General features: G+C 38.8%; 1 protein-coding gene across 4 annotated transcripts in view; it reads right to left on the bottom strand.

Annotated features, from left to right (window-relative positions):
* cux2b (cut-like homeobox 2b) overlaps window positions 1-21,057 on the bottom strand; it is a 106,377-nt gene that overhangs the window by 12,784 nt on the left and 72,536 nt on the right. For 3 of the 4 annotated variants that reach the window (XM_027167465.2, XM_027167466.2, XM_027167467.2), the window contains 12 exons: window positions 12,053-12,193; window positions 10,565-10,703; window positions 9,020-9,093; window positions 8,867-8,933; window positions 5,066-5,114; window positions 4,274-4,369; window positions 3,792-3,992; window positions 3,391-3,449; window positions 3,250-3,298; window positions 2,898-2,997; window positions 2,121-2,765; window positions 118-219 (listed from right to left, as the gene is read on the bottom strand). In XM_027167465.2, the coding sequence (XP_027023266.1) occupies window positions 118-219; window positions 2,121-2,765; window positions 2,898-2,997; window positions 3,250-3,298; window positions 3,391-3,449; window positions 3,792-3,992; window positions 4,274-4,369; window positions 5,066-5,114; window positions 8,867-8,933; window positions 9,020-9,093; window positions 10,565-10,703; window positions 12,053-12,193 (1,722 nt within the window). The remainder of the gene's footprint in view (window positions 1-117; window positions 220-2,120; window positions 2,766-2,897; window positions 2,998-3,249; window positions 3,299-3,390; window positions 3,450-3,791; window positions 3,993-4,273; window positions 4,370-5,065; window positions 5,115-8,866; window positions 8,934-9,019; window positions 9,094-10,564; window positions 10,704-12,052; window positions 12,194-21,057) is intronic. The other variant, XM_027167468.2, reaches the window with a different exon arrangement.

Below are 21,057 nucleotides of genomic sequence, written 5' to 3'. Positions count from 1 at the left end.
CTTATAAAGAATCAGTTTTCTTTCTGTGTGGCTTATCTTGTTTATGAACCAGCAAATTTGAGTGTGAATTTTTTAGTGAAGAACATGGCTTAAATTGTGTCTTGAAAGGCCCCCTACCTCCTCGCTGTGATTGGATCTCTTTCTTAGCCTGTTCCAGAATGTTCTTAATAGCGTCATCTGACCCAGTTTCTGGAGTTCGGATGCGAGGAGTGATACTCCCTGCACAGAATGTAAGAGTAAGAAAGAATGGGAGTGAAAGATTGGGGTGTTGATTAGACCTCACATGCTTTCCTCTTGACTGCTACAGAAATGGCCTTTAATCAATGGAAGAAACTTACAGTAGCTCCTAAGTCAAGAGTCAAAAGCATTATAATATATACAGGGAAAAGAAGCATTATTAGCAGTAAGCATAACATATATGTTATGTCTATAGGTTTTCAAATAAGAATTTGGAGACAGCAAAAGAATTCATAAAACTCAATCAGTCTGTCCAGATAGGAAGCATATTTCATTGTGAATCCGTTTCACCTGCTTTGGTACAAATGAAAGTGACAGCGGGCTCACTGGAGAGAATAGAGCAACATAACCCCCAAAAAGGGAATGGCTTTGCAGGCGGTGGCAACAGACAATTGCTCACTTTTTATCCTTACTGACTGATTTGTTTCTAGATTTGTGTTTTGATAGAATCCTTATGACTGTTTTTAGCTTGAGGCAGTAGCACCAACCCAATCAAGTTGCACAGGCAGTCTAGCTCCTCCAGGATAGCACATACATACTGGCTGTCACAAGGTTTGGTGTTTCCCAGCACAGCTTCAAGAGGAACCAAACATCCAAAACAGGCCATTGCATGAGGAGAGATTGAATGGCAACAACCCTGCTGCATTTGCAAGGAGGAACAGGAAGAGACACTTCCATAGTCCTAGAAAATGACCTCCCACAGACTATTGACATGCATGTTCCTGACCAAAATTTCAGTAATAGACTCCATTAGAGTGGAATGAGGGCCAAACATCCTCTAATGGGACCTGTGCAACACCTTGCAGTTTGTTTGGCATCTCCTGGAGAAAACTTAAAAAATTCACAAGACTGGCTCTCTGGTTCCCTTTTCTCTTAATGGATAAGACAGGTTCACACGGAGCACATGTGGCAGACATGAAAGGGTTGCCATGGGAAGCTGTCTGCAACATTATCCAACATGCAGTGTTTGGCAGGTCCAGGTTTTGCAGTGGGCCAGTGATTTAGTGAAGGGTCTAGGGAGGAATATTCCCCAAGAAAAAGGCATTGATGCCACTGACTTCCCCTCAAGTTCCCTAAACCTGAATCCAACTGAGAACCTCTGTATTGGAGCACCCAAAGCTACCAAGTAGCACCACAGACTGTCCAGAAGCTCAATGATTCCCTGTTCCAGGTATCCATCTATTCATCAAGAGCATGTGTCACGTGAAAGCCATGCACACTAGTGATTTACATAATGAGCTGCCATGATGAAAATAATGCATGTTGGATTAGCCTGAAATTTACATTTTTTTACTTTGATTTTTGATGTGATTTTGAATCCAACCCAGTTCCTAATGAATTACTCAATGTTACTTGACTATTTTATTCATCGAGTTTCAATGTGTGATTTAAGAGTTCCATTTTTCTGAGCAGTATACATACACACACATACACACACAGACAGGGTAAGGCTAAAATACGGGTATTGGATGAAATACTTCAATAATAGATTGCATTTGATAATTTTAACTAAACTAAAATACTGGTATTTTGACCATTTCAGCTAACTGGTAAACCAGAACTAGAATCTCAACGTTTGTTGGCTGATTACTTCATAATGTGGTCACCTGCAAATTCCCTTCTGCAAGCCAGCTCATCCCCCTAGTGTAACAAACAAAAGAAAAATCACTATCTGCCCTATTCTGTTTACATGAACTCACAGACACCTATGATAGGCTAATGGGCTCCTCGCCATGGATATCTGTAGCACCATCAGAATTTAAACTTGTTTACCATCTCCTGACTACATCACACAAGCCTTCAGATCGTTTTTGTTTGTGAATGTGCAGTAGAAAATATCTTCAAGAGGAGCAGGGAAGATGGATACATTTGATAAGACATACCTCTCTGGCGAACTTGAATGGTGCGCAAGGCCAGGATGTTCTGTTCATCAGACAGAAACTGTTTCATCTTGATAAAGGGCTCCTTGCCTTTGACTGTCAGCTTCCTCCAGGGTTTGGGCCGAGCCAGTATCTCACTCACAGAGCCTTGGGAGAGGCCCAAAACATAGTGCCCAAATACCCGCTGACCAATGTTATGTTTGAGAAGCTGCTCTTTCACTTGATAGGCTATCTCTGCTGTGTCCATGTGGTCCTCATCACCACCTCCTGAGCTGCCGCACTCTGACTGGTCACTAGCTAAGCCAGTTTCCATCACCAAGGGCCCTGAAGAACCTGGATTGGCTGACATTAGGGCAGCTTTTGCAGCAAACAGAGCGGTGGGAAAGGCCATGAGTGAGGTGCCCTCCTTCTTAAAGTGAGGAGAGAGGAGCTGCTTCTGCAAGAGGGGCCCTGCAGCATGCTTTTCACTGGAGAAAGGTGATGCAGAGAATGATCGTGGGAGCTCATGGGTCCCTGAGGTCCCGTCGGGATTAGGTGGTGCTGGACTGGAGGATGACTGGCTGTCTATTGGTAATGCTCCTGGAGGGGAGGAGTATGAGCTCATGGGGCGCCCCAAATCCCTAATGGAAGAATCTGAATGGTCTTCATCTGAATGGACACAGAAGAATTTTTGCTGCATGAAGGAAATCCTTAAGGAAGGTCATAGTCAAATGTTCTGCAAATACATCTAATCAACTAATTTGAAATACTGAAAATGTATTTACAACATTAATATCTTACCAGGACTCTGTATGACTCTGGATTTGTCCATCAGAATTTTGTTGGCATGTAGGAAAGACTGTTTGTCAAGCAGCAAAACCTCTGCAACTTTGTCAGAGTCCTGTACACATACACAAAATATAAACATACACAAAATATAAACACACACACACACACACACACACACACGCACAAAACAAAGAAGGAGTTTCCTCATTGAGAGAACCACATTACTGGAAAAAAAAAACAAAGAGGCTATTTGTGGAAAAGAAAGCTCATTTATCTATTATTTTAGGTGATGGCAAATATGCCAATATGACATGTAACTTAAAGGGGAATGGTTCCATCATCAATGGAAGCTCACAAAACTCACCTGGGACGAGCTTCCATTCGCCAATGTCAGTTTCATTGCTTTAAGAATGCTGTAGGGGTTAAAAGAAAGTCAAGACTGTCCTAATTAGCAAGTAGTCAATAGTGACCAATAGTTGATTAAAAAGAGACTTTTTTTTTTTACCTGAGTTCAGTTTTGATTTCTTCATAGTCCAATTGAGACTGCAGTTTAACCTCTAATTTCTGCAAAAACACAGGAAGAGTATCACAGATGATGTTACTGTATATCAAGGATGTGTTCTTTTGTAGTTACAAGTAGGAAAATCATATGATGAAAAGAGCAATTGTCTAATTCTAGCTAATACAGCATTAGCATACAGCAACTAGCAGATGAAGAAAAATAAAAAATGCTTTGAAATGTTATTTGAAATTTACACTACCCCAAACCTATACCATCCCTTCACTACATAGAGCTAAGTTCTTGCTGTTACACACATTAAAAAAGGATGGTTAAAGCACTGTAAAGACTTATGACTTGGTTTGGACTTGGACATGTGTATGTTAAAACTTTTCTACCACACATACTTCAATAGCCTCTGCCTTAATGGCCAACTGGTGTTCAAGGTCTGCTAGCTGACTTGCTGAGGAGTCCTGCACTTCTTGGAGAGTGAACTGCAACCTCTGGACATTTTCAAGCAGGCGAAGAATCTCTCTGTCTTTGGAGAACAGCACTGCTTCCAGCCGCGATGGTGAGCACTTGTCCTTCTCATCCCTCCCTGGTTTCCCCTGAGATGGAGCAGTGAAAAAGAAAAAAAAAACATGAAAATCTTTTTTCAACTTCAAAATGCACGCCTCCATACTCTCTGCTTTCCTATAATCATATTGCTTCAAAGTATTGCTAATGAGGAGCCAGAAGCACGGAGGATTTGATTTGTGGCATCAACAGTATGGATGGCTCTTTTTCTGTACATGAGTGTGATTCCAGAGCCTTGGGATGACTTTGTGTTGCAGTGTGTCTTTTCTCTTTAATCTTAAAAGTTTTGGTGAAAGTGGGGAATCACTTCTACCTCACTGGGACCCTCGTCACTTCCTTTAGAAACGCTGTGACTGCTGGTTAACTGGTCCCTCAGTCGCTCCAACTCCCTCTGGGCCAAATCTGCTCTCTGCCATCAAACACAAACAATTCTGCTTTACAAAGGCTTGTCAACATCACCTGTGCAGTATAAGTACAATAAAACTCTACAAACTATAACACTGAAACCACAACACTCTTAGGTTCTGAATCTTTACTAATGTTTACACTAATAGCACATTCTATACTAAATTAATGATTAAAAAGAAAAATACAGTGAAGAGCATTACATACAGCGAGAACCTGAAAAAGAGAATCTCTTGCCCACTCACTCTCTATTTACTTCTTTCTGCTGAGGTGGATGTTTACTTGCAGACACTTTCTTTCCCAAACTGTTTCCCTGCACAGTCACACTCAGCTTGCTAATTAATGACTCATTTTCTGAACATTAATCTAAAAGCTGCTGGCAAAGGAAGAGATGGAGAGAATGGAAAATCATGGCAGAGAGGAAAGGAAAAATGGAAGCAATCAGTACGACAATATAACTAACAGACATATCACGCTTCTCTCTCAGCAGCCATCGCTCTGTGCTGTCTCATGGCCCTTTGCTACCTGCAGACGGCTAATCACGAAGCCCCGAGAAAGCGGAGGGTAGAGGGTGGGTGGTAAGAGGAAGAGAGGCCACAGGGGCGTCTAATTAATCCTGAGGCTTGATTACAAAAGGTGATTACCTTAACAAATGCAGGATCCTCAAAATTAGTGATAGAATGGAAAGCCCCATGCTCACCTGGCTGGCCTTCTCCAGGTTCATCTTGAGCTGGGACAGTTCCTCTGCTCTGGAAGACACAATACACACTGCCTATTAAAATACTCTGAAGATTAAATGAATAATAGCAATCATTATGGCTTCTGACCAAACCGGATTTTATATAGCTATATCTACAAACTTACAACTGCCATAGTCACATTATCTAGATTTTGCAATTCTAACTGTTCACCAAACAACAACCAAATTCTAAACTCCCACAAAGATGTTATGAGTATTCAAAAGTCTGTGAAATCTGAAAAAAGAAGAAGAAGACAAGGCATCCTATCATTAAAATGGAATGAGTCACATCTATCGCATATTATTTGACATCACATCTCAACATGCCTACACACTCCCAACAATCAGAGCACTCATTTGAATAGCGTCTCGGGGAGATTATTCATAAGGTTTGTTTGAAGTTCAACAGTTTCCTCTCAGTCATCAGGGAGCTGATTTTCAAAAGGTGGAGAGGCTGAATAATGAGGAAGGCTGAAAGTTTGATTAAATACATGAATCTCTGAGGCTCTCCTAAACAAAGATCCTCTCTATATTAGAGTGCATTTGTATTAAGTGTAAGTGCATTGAGTTGTACAGAAAAGACTATGAAGACATTGTATCACGCCAAATCACAATTAAGTATGACTTTGTCCTTGTGTCTCTGGGTAAATAATTGTCTGTACTAATAAAAATTAGAGTGCATTTGTGTAAGTGTAAGGCCAGAGAGATATTCTTTATAGAACACTCTGTACTACTTATTGAATACCACATCACTTACTGTATGTATAAGTGAAGAGTAAATAAGTCTATGCTAATAAATTGTTTTAAATATGAGGATGAACTCTGAAATTACTTATATATATTTAGCAGCAGGATGGCAATCAAAACCAAAATCAGTCATCATTTTTATAACAGAAGAAAATCCTGAAAAAAAAAATCATGTACAGAGCATTCAGGTCTTCCATACTACACAAAGCAGACATTTTTCTAATTCCCACTGGCACCTCATACAAATTTCAGGCTCATTCATGGTGTGAATTGGAGACTGCCTATTTGATGATCATGTCAAGCAGAATTTTTTTTTATGAGGCAGTCTGTCGTTTTCTAAAGCAAAAAGACAGAACTGCTTATATTTCCTACTCTATATAGTTGAGAAAAGAGAGTGGACCATGTGGAAAATAGATAAAGACACTATATAATTTGTGTACAAGATAATGTATATTACAGGAAAGAACAATGGTTCTGTTATGCTTTCATTTTGCTGGCATGGTTTGGTCCAACTGCAAATCAGAAGGCCAGATTGGAATTTTAATAGAAGTACAGAGAGCTCATGATCCAAACCCAACAAGCTCAGTGATTAGGTAGTGTCATGAGCTTGTGCTTGCATGGTTCTTCTGGAACTGAAGCACAAACATTCTGTCTGCCAATTTAGTGAGAAATACATTCATTATTTTGCAAGACAATGACCCAAAAAACAGTGGAAGGTTTTAGCTTGGTCTAGCCAATCAACAAATCCTATTTAGCATGCATTTCGCCTCCTGAAGAGACCACCAACGGCAGAACCCTCCCAAAACATCACGAACAAAGCCATTAACAGAGAAGCCTGGAAAAGTATCACAAAATAAGAATGCAGCAGCTGGGCTATGGGTCTGGGGAAGACCTTCTACAAAGTTGAAGTTGCTCCCAAAGACTGAACCCAAAGTGTCTAAAGAAGTCAGTAAATAGGTGGAGAAGGATTATCCCCAGCCTATAATTATCATTATTCCCAGCCTATAATTGCTACAATTATTGTTTGCCATATTATTAGACATTGTTTGTTTTGGTGAAAATGGCCAAGAACAACATTGTTAAAATGGCAAGATTTGGTCAGTCGATTTTGCTTGTGTGCTGGATTTGGACTGTCAGACCACTACGAGACGGATACCATGCACAATGTAAAGTGCTGCGGCCAACCAAGGAAGACTAGCAAGCGTTCTGACAGGAGGATGAATCTCTTCAATGTGTGACTGCTTTAAAACAGCTTCCAAAACCCTAGATGAGACACGCAGTGGTCAGGGATGTCCAAATTCAGCACTGCAAGGCAGCAGATACAAGAGGCTGAATTAGAATTTTGTAGCAGTAAAAAAACATTTATTAGTTCTTTTTACTGAAAAATCTGCAAATCCCAAGAGCATAAAGATTGGATTATGGAAGACTGAAGCCGTGTTATGTGACCCGACAAGTCAAAGGTGAACATGCTTGCATCAGGTGGTGTCAGGTATGTTCGTATAATATGAGAGGAGTGTTCTGATACCAAATACATGTATGGCACCATTAAGCATGGCAGGGGAACCATAATGGTATGGAGATGCATGGTGTGGCAGGTGTTGGAAGAATGTAGAATGCTGCTGGCAGTACACATTTTGCAGAACATAAGGTATGGAGGATCTTTTTAGAGATCAAACAGATATTTTCTAACACAATAACGACTCCAGACACTTAATCCGACTGCAAACTTTTGGGAAATTCTAAACCTGAATCATGATAAGTCATGCAGGTCATCCAATGAAGCTCAGCTTTAGGAAGAATTTAAGCAGGTTGGAGAAAAATTATGCATGACAGATGTGCAAAGCTCACTGTATACACAAATGGTACACAATTCCACTATTCCAAGAAGGTTCGAAGTAAGCTGTATTAAATGTAAAATGTGGTCCAACATATATATATATAATGCAATGGGTAGGTGTAATGAGTCTGTCTGTGTTTTGCTTTGTTTCTGTCTGCTGTCATTCCCTGCTGTTAATTGTTGGCCCCGCCCACTCATTTGTTACCATGGACATTAATTGCACTCAATCTCTTCCCCAGGTGTTTTGTCTTAGTCTTTGATTGTCTCCGCCTTGTGATTGGTTCTTGTTCACTATATCTACTCTGTTTGTTCACTTAGTCGTTGTTGGTGTAGTATGTTGTCTGTTCACGAGTCTGTTCACGAGTCTTGCCCTGTTTTTGCCTGCTTATCTGTTTCTTGTTTTTGTTTATTAAAAGTTCAAACTGCATTTGGATCCTCACTCGCCTTTGTCTAATCATGACAGAATGACTAACCTTAATGGATCCAGCAGAAATCTTATTTTGCATACGCTGAGATATTTTTGGACCTGTGTAACCAGGTGAACTTCGAGGAGAAGGTCCTGAAGGATGTCTTCAGGCATGGATTGGAGGACAACCTGCACTATTTAATGCCTGCTGGCTGAGAGATGGGGTCCCTGTCAGACTTTATCAATTTAGCGTTGCTCCTGGGCGGGTCCTCTTCAACCATGAGCAGGGGAGAGACGGACGCTGGCAGTAAATATTTTTTGGGGGGGCAGTAAGCATTGGGGTCCGTGGGCTAAGGAGCCAAACCAGCCACGGACGCCCAAATGCCCTACAATGACTCCGTCCAGCCCAGTCCTGTGCACACCTGTGACTGAGCCGGTTCACATGGCTACCATACTGGCGGATCTCCAAACTGGAGGATACCCCCATGAGTTCGGTTTGGGCGGCCGGCATCCCTAAGCCGTCGGCCTCACCAGCCGAGCCCAAGGGGTCGACGTCAACTGTTTGTTCACTTCCCTGATGTTAGTCGTTGTTGTAGTATGTTGTCTGTTCAATGTTTGCTCAGTGTTCTGCCCTGTTTTTGCCTGTTTATCTGTTGCTTGTTTATTAAAAGTTCAAACTTTTTTTTTGGGTTTTTTTCGGGGGTTTTTTGTGACAAAAGTAGTTAAATCTACAGTTTTTTTTTTTTGGTTTTTTTCCCCAAGTAAGACTTACTTGGCAGCCATTTCCTTGTAGTATTTACACTTTAGCTCCTTCATCTCTGACTGGGCTTTGTTCAGTGCTGTGAAAACACAGAATACAGTCTGTAAGCTTCTGCTTTGGAAAAGCTGAAATCCTATTAACTTTACCATTTAAATGACTGTTTACCTAACTGAAGAGTTTTGGTTCTCTCTTCAGCTTGCACCAGTCTGACAGACAGAGCATCTGGTTCATCTGCTTCCCTGAGAAAACAAAATGTGTTGCACCAAACAGTAGAACATGACATATATGAATAAGAAACAGAAACTCATTTCCTCATTTCTTTGCTTGCATGCTGTTTACACCTAATTTATGCATATGGCAAAACAATGTTATTGCAGTTATTTTATAGAAAGATAGGTACCAATGTGCAGATAAAATAACATTGGAATATTGGTTCAATATTAGCTCTGTATAACAGCTGCACTGTAAAGCATGATAGTTATGTGAGTTTCTCTTTTACCTTTAAATGTCATCAGATGTTTTGGAAATTCATAAGTTACTTTTGAAAGATGGATTTTTTAAGTAATGTTTTTGACTACTTGTGAGTTAAAACAAAGATAATCTCCAGCTGAGTTTACTGTTCTTGAAGCAGCATGTGAACTTTCATTACTTAATGCTTTACAATGGGTTTGTGCTGAAATGTAATGAATTTATGAGTTTTTTTTATTCTGCAAACTTAGTGGAACAATTTACACAGTTTCTGTGATTATAACTTTTCACAAAGTAATCAAAATAGGGCTAAATACCAACTATATTCCTATTGTTTAATATGGATACTATTCAGTGTATATGTATAATAAGTAAGCAATAGTACATGTTTGGGCATGATGTTATAAAAGGAAAATCACTGTCAGGATGGTGTGATAAGACCTTATGTGAGGTTATTTTTATCGCAATTTTTTTATCGTAATGTTGAGAAATGCTCACAAAACAAGTCCCTGTTGTCCTGTTATTACAAATGTTTTGTAGTATAAATGTATTACTTAACTTTAACATACTGAAACAGAGAAAAAACCTTAGCTTGTCCTGTTACTAAGCAACCACAAAGTCCTGAAGGCTGCTCTGTGTCTAAATACTTAAAAGAACAACTTTACTTCCTGCTCTTACAAAGCATTGAATCTTTCCATATGCAACACAAACATCTCTCAAAACACTTCACTATATCAACAATTTAAAAATCATTTCTTACACTAGATTTTTACATGACCATGATGCTAGTCCAAGTTGTTACTACATAAATAATAATAATGTATTAGAACATGCAGCATGATACAAATCTGTGAATTAATGATCATAAATATTTCATTTACATGGTTCAAAATATGCATTCTGCAGTGCTGGGCAGTAACACTAATAGTAATCTTAATTGAATCATTGAGCATGTAAGTAGTTAAACTAGATAAATGCTATCTGGATAAAAGTATATTGTTAATATTATATTAACAAGTCAATTCCATTATTCCATGTACAAAAAATTAAGAGTCAACCCAAAAACTTCAGAGACTGTATAAAAGAGACATATAAAACATTCTCTCACTCTCACTCTCTAGAGAAGAATGTTTAGAACGCAAATTACCACAAATGTAAGTTTATGTAGTTCTAAGAGTTAATGATGTCTGTAGGTCTTTTAAGGCAAGGGATTAATTCTTCTGCTTTGTATAGTTTGCATACCTTTCCTCCAGGCCCTGGTGGTTTTGAAGGGGTAAGCCACCATCTTGGAGGCTCTGTGTGCCATTTGGGGTCATCATATGGGGAAATTGTTCTGACCCTGCTACTCTCTGTATGCTTTCTGGGCTTTCTTTTACACTATCTGTCAGAGAAACCAAGACAGAGTTACTGTAAAAGATCTCTGCAATATCAGAAGCCTATATATATATATATATATATATATATATATATATATATATATATATATATATATATATATATATATATATATATATATATATTATAATATGAAACAACCTTGATATTATAATATATAATACATTAAAACTTTTGTCAGCCTCTTACAAAATTAGCTGCATACAGTCAGGTCCATAAATATTAGGACAGTGACTCAAATGAAGTACATTTTTCCTCTGTACACCTCCACAATGGATTTGAAAATGAAGCATTTAAGATCCTTCCATTTTCAAAGACTCAAATAATCTGGACTAAATGCTGATTTACTTTCATGAAATGATTTGCCAGTCTTTCTTTAGTTTAGTCTTTGGTAAGTAAAAAGCATGCTCAACTGGGTTGCGGTCAGGTGACTGACATAAACATTAAAAAAATCCAAGTCTTTACAATAAATGCTCTTGAGTTTGTGATATGTTTTATCCATCTGCATGAGGTGCTGTCCTGCCAGTTCTGCAGCATTTGACTAATTCTGCGCAGAAAGTATAAGTGTATAGAGTTCAAAATCTATCATCATTCAATAAACACCAGAGACCCGAATCATCAGTCATACATGCCCATGCCATGACACTGCCTCCACTGAGTTTGACAGATGATGTGTTATGCTTTGCATAATGAGCTCTTCCTTTCCTTCTCTATATACTGTACTTCTGTTCCTATCATTGTGGTACAAGTTAATTTTGGCTTCTTCTGTTTAAAGAATTCAGCAAAGTATAATCTGGTCATTCTGTACTGTGTAGAGGCTACTAATGTAACAGTCAACCATCCAGTCCATTCAGCTGGGGAGCAGGTGGCTTCTAGCCAGGGAAGTCCATTCTTCAGACCTGAGTGTTACCAGTGGTTTGCATCTTATTCCTCTATTTTCACATAAAAATTACAACAAATGATGGTATCTTAGTTTCAGAATAGTTTCAGTATGTGAGTATTTGTACACTAAACTACTTGCAGCAGCAGTGTATGATCTGCACCTATTCTGAAGCACAGATCAGCTCTCTAAAAATTTAGTGCTGTGCTTTTTGTCAGCATATCATTTTAACTATGTAATTGAGGTTTGATGATCTAGCCCTGAATCCATTAACCCTGAAATATTTTTGAAAAGTGTCAAAAAAGCCACTGAAATGGTAAAAAGACATGGCTTGTCTTGCTTTGTCAGTGAGCTACGGCTCCTTATTTATCCTTCTTTTCTGTAGAAGCCATTTATGTCCAGTGTTTTTAGAATGTTGATTAGAGCTCAAGGTGAGTAGAAAATGGGAAGCTGACCTGCACTGTTAAGGCACTCCAGGTTTCTCCTCCAGTGGCCCGAGAACTCTTTGACCAGAACCTTGGTGTCCGGAGAAGAGCTTTGCAACTGTGCGAGACGGTCCTCCAGAGAGCAAGAGGCTTCCAGCACTGGAGCAGGGTCTGACACACACACACACACAAACACACACAAACACACACACAAACACAGAAAGTTAATAAACGCTCTAGTGCAAAAATCATATTAAATTCTTAATACAATAATTCTAAACTTAAAAGAAACGGTCCTAATGAACCAAAAATTATATAAGCACACAACCAGCACTATTAACATCCAATAACCTCTGCTCCTCAAGTCACTCACAAATACTTATCCAACACTCTTAGAGGGAATTTAAAAAAATACTGAAAAAGTAGTAAGATGTAAGAAAAAATTGTGAAATTCTGTAGCACAACAGAGGATCTGTTTTGCAATGCATGTGGCTCAGCGTGAAGCCCATGGGGCCAACTAGGAGGCTGTTTCTGCGCTAACAAGTCTCCTCTGGATCATTTGATCATTTAAATTATTATGCCAGGAATCCTCAGGAGGCACCTCAGCTCTCCACTTCACAGGGCTGTTTTTAATCTTCCCCTCTTCCTTTCTTCTTTGCCTTAAAAAAAAAGTTGAGCCTGCTGTGTGCCGCATGGATAGGAGTGGTGCTCTTGTTGTGCACCTGCCTGTGAAGGAAGGCAGAGGAGGTGACTTCTAGCACCAAAGCAGTGAGAGAGACAGACTCAGGGGAGTGGAACCAAAGAAGGGAGGAGTGTGTATGTGTGTGAATGTACACCTACTCATACACACGTGGCACACACAATGCATGTAAAAGCTGGTGCTGGCAGACACAAACCTACGCACGCACGCACACACACACACACACACACACACACACACACACACACACACACACACAATAAATAAATAAAACTTTGTTTGCCAAATTCAACCTCAAAACACAGGACAAAAGCAGCTCTTGTAAATTGGGGTAAGAAATATGACAATGTACATGAAGATTTAGTCACTCTAAAATGCAGAGAAATACAAGATGGGTTAGTACTAGTGCAAGGACTTACAAAATCTTTACAAAATATTAAGACATCCATAAATGCAGTAAAATGTGATTGAGTGAGTGTGCGAGTGTGTATGTGAAAGTTTGTATTGTTACAGAAGCACAGTAGAGATTGCGTCAGTCACATGGGACACCGTGCTTAAGAGGATGACTTAAAACAGTGCTATTCTCCATACAACCCCAGAATCTTCCCATTGCTTTTACTGCAAGTCTTTTAAGAGCTAATGATCAAATGCTTCAGGCCAATTCTCCAGTGCAGAGACAAACCAGTCCTGATTATCAATCAGCTCCATACACAGAGTAGGTGAAACTGTGCCATGTAGGTGAATGCGTTCATAACTAAAGCAATCAGTTCCATTCAAACATATAAAAATATAGTGTCAAAATATTCTAAAATATATAAAATAAACTTCTGATTACTCAATATATACTCTCAAAAAAGTACCTGCGTACAGTACATTTCTAAAAAAAAAAAAAAAAAGCATGGCTCCTTGATATAATACAACATCAATATTTTAGAAAATTCTGGTGACTGCAAAGATTTGCTTTCAGACCTCGTCCCATTCATAAAACAATTACACGTTACTGAGCACACTGTAAAACTTTTTGCTGCAGCCTCCAGGCCAGGCATAATGTCCATAGCTCTTACTTCAAGACTCAAGCCCTCCATTGTAACAGTTTCTCCCCAAGGCCAGTGAATTACACACACTGAGTGTGTGACACACACGCACACACAGACATGAATTACTATGCTAGTAAGGACTTTCCACTGACAACATTATTAATGCAGGTAATTAATGCTATTCCTGCACTTAAATCTAGTCCCAAATCTGATTGAAAAATCAGTAATTAATAACCAACAAGAAAACGTCTTCCTGTTTTATTATTAATTATTTTATTTCATAAAAGCTGCATTTTTTTGTAAAAAGAAGTTGTCAAATCTGTCAGATATTCCATTCCTTGTAGGGACATTTGGCCAGGCACATACACACATATACTAACACATAGCTGTGAAGACAGGCAAAGTAATATTCATCATTGTCTAAAGAACTACATAATATTTCTAAAACACTAAATCAGTTCACTACACTGCAGAGTCAAAATGTCTAGAATTGAATGAATACATATAAACACACAAACATCACTATTAGCATAAGTGCAAATCACACACCTGATTTAAAGCCATTTTAACTCAGATCAGTCTTGTAGTTTGCCTTTCTAATTTATAGGAGCAAAAAACAGCTTTATCAAAATGTACAGGCAAAGCTTAAGCCTTTGCAGGTCTTATTAGTATGTGCTTTCTGTTGATCCAGTTTTGGTGTGGCCATGAAATGGTCTGAAATGTCAATAATCACTTTCCCTACTCAAAGTTTATTTGCGTTGATTACACAAACTATTAGAGAGTGTCAAACCTATTCTATCACCTCTAATAATTTCCTGGCTTAATTAAGCACACTAATGACTTCTTCGTAAGAATCGCTCCACCAGCCCCAGCCCTCTACTGTGAAGTAGGACACACCAGGCCAGTGATTACCCTTAATGAGTTTGTCCTTTTATGGTCCATGTAAGTGTGCTGTCCATTTTCTAATCAGCACCTAACTTTGTTATGCTCAATTACATGTGTGCCCTGAGGTCACAATAACTAATAACAATTATGTGCCTTTATGAAAAAATCTGCCTATGATGAAAAAATATTGCAGGGTGTTAAAAGGAATCCAAGTAGAGTTTTGGATAACTCTTGGTTATTTCAAGTCTTTATGTGTGCATCATAGTTTGACTTGGGTTAGTGACCTTTATGAGTCTGAATTTTGTCTGATATTAATGAATGAACAAATGTTTCCAACTATATGACAAATCATGGGTTCTGAAAAACTGGCTGTTAGCGAAAACCTAAAAAACACAAAAGCATGAGTGAAAATTAAAGGTAATGGTCAGTAGTGAAGCTACTGTGCAAGCTTTGGTCTCCTACCGGGCCCCACCCACATGCTAATGTAAATGTGCCATTTGCATGTGTGTATTCGTTCCAGTCTCATAATATCAGAAGGATTAGGCACATCATAAAACACAACAGCTTATTTCAACAGATACAAAACCGAAAAGATAGCCACCAAAAATAAAACACACCATTACATAGGTTGCTAACAAATCAGCAAGTTTCATAACAGAAAAATCAGTATTGACTCCAACATCAGTATTATAGATAATGAGCAAGAAAACTAGGAACTGAATGACAATGCTGTGGCTTCATTTTAACAAGGTAACAGAGAGCAGCATACTGGACAGCAGGAGCCAGTGCTACTGCACCAGCTGCATTGTGGTTGTTGTGTCATTGATCATTTTGAACTCAATAACACTAATATGTAATAATGCTGTAGACTGGCAAACTACATTACTGTTTCACATAATCTCCATTTTCAATAATTCTCATCAACTGACTTCTCATCTACATATCAAAAGCTTCAGCACCTCCAGAGTGGCTCCTATGCAGTGCTTTACATGCCCCAGTAACTAACTTTTGTGCATTTGTCTTCTGCTTAAATTGAATTAGGAGTTTTTTTAATAAGAGGCTGCTTAGTAAAAGGCACTTAGAGCTTCTTCTTTACACCCCTTTGTTCTGTATGCATGATGCAACTACCTACAATTTCTGGCTCATACTTTAGTACATATGAACATGGCTGTACTCAGAATTGCAGAGGTGAGGGTAAGCCTGACTGGGTGGCCCAGTGCTGCATGACATGGCATGCCAAGAGGAGCAGGTGTGCCAGGGCGGTCTGTCTTGGCCCTGTCAGCGCTACACTGTCATTAGCTAGCACGGACGCAGCAGGGGGCAGCACGGCGTCTCTCAGGCCCCTCGGTAATTATGCTCTGACATAATTAACCCAGCAAGCCCATTAGCCCAGCGATGGCTGGAAAAAAGCCCTCACTATAATTATTTGTTGTGTGCATGCTAATGAGGCCAGCTGTGCACCCATCGTACAACATGAACAAATTAATTTACAAGGCTGTGCTTCAAGGGTCTTTTTTCCTTACTCACACTCCAAAACCACTAACTCTTTTGTGTGTGTGTGTGTGTGTGTGTGTGTGTGTGTGTGTGTGTGTGTGTGTGTGTGTGTGTGTGTGTGTGTGTGTGTGTGTGTGTGTGTGTGTGTGTGTGTGTGTGTGTGTGTGTGTGTGTGTGTGTGTGTGTGTGTGTTGTTTTTATTTTTCCATCAAGTGGTCATTACTGGTCCAAAAGCATCTGTTCATCCTTCTGTACAGAAGTGGATACGAAGCTGTGTGACAATGTGAGGAAGCTTGCTCATACAAGTAGGATGAATTGGTTTCCTTTAGGTGTTGTATATTTTCTACTGCAGTCTATGGAGGCAACTGCAGTGTTGTGGGACCTACCACCCTGTAGCTTTTAGAATTTCCCTTAAGACCACCACAGCTGATCAAACTAATCATTTCAATCATCAAACACACCATAAGCTGTACAGAGCAGAATTTAAAGTCCCAGTGCTTTATACTCTGCACCCTAATAAGATAGCTGGACACCTTGGTAAATAATTTCAGAATATTTATTTTAATGAAAATTAAAAGTGCAGCACCTGCAGGGACTAAAATCTATTATGCTAATTTTTCCCTAAAACAATTATTTTGCTACCAACAATGCCTTGGGTCATTAGGACACACCTTTGCCATGGCTTTCACTCAAGTTCACCTTTTGCCAAAACATCCCATTCAACTGACATTCATCATTCCAACTTTGCAAATCTATTAAAACAAAATGTGACATCATAAATGTATCCCTGAAATACACAGAGAAATTAATTCTTTGTTCCATTTAGGTAGCTTGGCTTCACTCAGCTCACTTGATATTCAGTGAGTATATTAAATCACTTTTGCATCTCCTTGATGTAGAAGAGGAGAGAGCAAGTGTGCAAGAGATATGTGTCTGTTTTTTTGGCTGCATGCATTGAAAGACAAACTTTCTCACAAAGGCTTTTTTTTGCCAGCAGACTGAAGGACAAGAGTCTGGCTTACATCAATACGCATCACCTATGAAAGAGTCTTGAAAGAAATGCACTGTTTCAGAAGCGTGGGATACGACTGAGATCTGGTATCTCAATAAAAGAACCTGGATAAAAGAGAAAAAGCAAGCAGGCAGCAAGGGCAAGTGAGAGCAAGTGTTTCTTTTGAATGCTGATTGGAATATTACATGAAGGCCACTGCTAAGATGAAACTCCATATGTCTAAAGCTGTCACAAAAAAATCAAGGATGCTGTAAGATGCGGTTGTCGTGTAACTGGCATTATGGTGGGATCTTGACATGAATGGTGGAGCTTTGAATTGTAGCAGGGTTTCGTTCAATTTTAGTTGCATGCATTATTTATATTAAGGAATTTGACTGGTAAGATTTACTACTTGTAGCAGCTTATCTTAGAGAATCCGCTGCATTTCTTCTGGAGACTTTGAATATTCCATCTTTATTGCAGATAAAACCTAATTATGAGTCTAATTATGTGCTTTATCTGAAAGGTGGTGTAATAGGCTACTTTCTTTACTGATCTTTTCTGTAACATTTCAATCTTTTGTTGTAAAAAATATATACAGTATACACCGCTACAAAGTATGGACCTTTTCTTTCTTACAGACTCTCGTACTGCACACACATACACACACTCTGGTATAATCTCTGTGGGGTTTTCCTTCCACAGGGATCTATTGGGTAGGCCAGTGCTTTTATGAACATAATGCATTATTAAGCACCTCAAACATCTCCTGGGCCTTTTGTTTATTACTGCTCTTATTAATCACCAGCACATAATCTCCACCCATCCAGAGAGCCCTCATTCACCATTTATCCTCCATTCACACCACCAACACACACGCGTGCGCACACACACATACACATGCACACACACACACACACACACACACACACACACACACACACACACACACACACACACACACACACACACAGGTCTTTGAATTTGATAATGTTCTATGACGAAATATTCTCCAAAAAGGCCAATTACGAGTACAATGATACCAGGAAAATTCTGATGAAACATGTGGACATTATCAAGCACAACAAACCTCCAAAGACACTGTCTGTCTTTTAAATATGAAAAGACAAAAGAAGAATGAGCTAAGCAATTAAATAAAACATTTATAAAACATAAATACATTTATGTTTGTCATACTGACTCTACACATCTCTAACACTACTGCCACACTAACAAGGACAAAAAGCTTTTATATTTTGATTTGTGATCTAATACAATCTAATATGGTCTTTCTTGTCTGCTGAAGCCGTTAGTAATACCACTGGTCACCACTAGCCAGCAGTGTAACACAGGTGTTTATGCATTATGTCCATTTTCAAGATTTCATCAGACAGCTGGTCTCTGACCAGCACCCACACCTGAACTCAGAAGTAGTTCTTTCTATTAAAACTTACCCTTTACTATTGTCTTGGTGCTTATTTGCTGATTATACAAAGCCCTTGGCTGGTATAAACACGAGAGAGCCACAGGGAAAGCAAAGACACAGAGAAAAATGGCCTCTTGAGAATAGAGAAGCATAAAAACAGAGGGAACTGCAAAGCTAACACCTGTAGTTCCTGTCTTACGGCTATGCTTCAGGCAACAGCACAGTCGACCCTCTCCAGGTGAGACAGCTAAATAAAAAAATCTTTCTTCCTGCGTAGCTTTGAGTGACAGATTGTCTCAATCCCCAGTCTCTGACAAGAAGTGAGGGAGTGGAGTATTTTTTATACATCATCCATGATTTTTACAGAAAAGTTGGATCTTAAAACAGACGGTAGACATGACTGCAGGGCCGAACTATAGCATTGGCAAAAAAAAACATAACAGCGAAATGTGTTATGTACTGTAGAGAAATATTCTCAGGGCAGGAAGAGAAGTGCAGTAGAAAGCCTGACAGTAGCAGTGGGACCCCTAAGGTTGGAATTGTTTATATTAGAAACTAAAAAAGTCTTGCCTTAAATCCAGAGATGAGGAGATAGTGACCACATGCTGTCACTCCTCTTCTCTCTAATATTTTAGATTTGAGACATACCATGTCTCAATACACACACACTTTTAAATTTTGAACATCTGTTGTACATTTGTGTTTTGTAATTATGCTCAGTTGAGCAGCTTGGGATTAAACTATTGCTGACAAATCAAGAAAAGGCCAGGGAAAAACATGAGAATGGAAATGGGGAACCGTAACAGAGTGGTAGATTTCTGTTGACATCAGCCACAGAGAAGGGGAGAGATTATCATGTAGACAGTAAAGAAAGAATCAGCATTTTAGGCTGCCCTCCTACAGTAGTGAAGAAAAAATCCTTCTTTTTGATGCAGCCAGCAGGGACCTTAGCACACTAACCATGCTAAGGCCATACAAACACACTCTACTGAATTAAACATGACTATTCATGACAGCAGTCACAAGACACACAGTTGAAGCCAAAAATTTGACATACGCTTAGTCTATTCTCGGTTTTCCATCTCTCGACATGTTACTATATATTTCTATTGTCAAGTCAATCCAGGTGTCTACTTTGTAGGAGGTTATTTTAAAACAATCATTAGAAACAGATTTATTGTTCTGAGAGTAATTTATTTAATTCATTTAATTTTAAAATTGTAGTGGGTCAAAGGTTTACATGCATCAATTTGAGTGTCTCAAAAAGTCTTTTGATTTGAGTGTCTCAAAAAGACTTTAAAAAGTCTGGAAAACTCCACACATTTTTGTAATAACACTATGAAGCTTCTGTCTGGCCATTGTCATAATTAGGAGTTATTTGGGAGTGAACCTCTCGCTATAAAAGGGCCTAACTTTAGAGCCAGCAATTTTTTGCCAATTCAGCCAAGACCTCAAGGTGCAAAAATGACTACATGTCAATAAAGAATTTAATATAGTGTCATAGTTTTGTTCTTTAATCTAGATGGATGTTGAAGTGTTTTGCTGGTAGTCCTGCTATTCATAACTTCACATAAATGTACGTTAAAAATAAATAAATGTGCACTTGTGGTGGACAAATTGCTAAGGGTGTTTATGTAGTGAACATACAAGTGAATATGATCTATATGTATGTTACTTGCAGATTGTTGCCTTATAGACTAATACTTGACAAAATGCTACAGGAATTCAACAAGAGATTAGCCTAATCAATCATCTCTCGGGTGACTGTCAGATGACAATTAAGGGTGATATTTAACCCATTAAACTGCCTCACATTCAATACATAATAGTCCGTCGTGGAAGAAAAGAAAAAAGTAAATTCTTTACACACAAAAGGGCTACAAGAAAATTTAAAATTTAAAAATTCAGAATGGTAGACATGTAGCAAGCTCACTGTGACATCCAGGCCATCCACTGAGGCTAACATCTGAATCTAACACCAACTGGGGGTTCACATGACACAACACAGCATGCGCTGCAGAGGAGAGGCATGCAAGGAAGACACTGCACTGCTGAAACCCAAAGTTAGACATGGCAGTATGTCACCAAATTGTTCACTCCATGTAGTAAGTCATAAAATCATGGAGGCCATATAAAATATAACATTTGGTAGAATGTGTTGTGAGTATATTTTCTTATCCTAATGATGTTGGTGACTAACTGCTTAATGTTATTAATAAAACAAATGTTTCATAAAACACAGTTTTGAAAAAAATCCACTAATTGTGCTGGTGGTCACAGAAAATTTAGAAAAGGGGGTGTACATACTTATGCTGAGGACTGTATATATATCTTTATTCTCTTGTTTCTATACTTCTGTAAAGCTGCTTTGAGACAATGAATTATTAAACGTGCTATACAAATAAATTGAAATTGAAACATTTCGAATTGAAATGCATTAAATACAGAGGAAAGAGAGTAAAGCTTTTAAACTGAAGAACAACATCCCAGTTGTGAAGCATG

Source organism: Tachysurus fulvidraco, chromosome 14 (genome assembly GCF_022655615.1).
Source record: "Tachysurus fulvidraco isolate hzauxx_2018 chromosome 14, HZAU_PFXX_2.0, whole genome shotgun sequence".
Lineage (NCBI taxonomy): Eukaryota > Metazoa > Chordata > Actinopteri > Siluriformes > Bagridae > Tachysurus > Tachysurus fulvidraco.
Note: the sequence above shows the minus strand (reverse complement) of the source record. Positions and strands in the feature narration are given on the sequence as shown.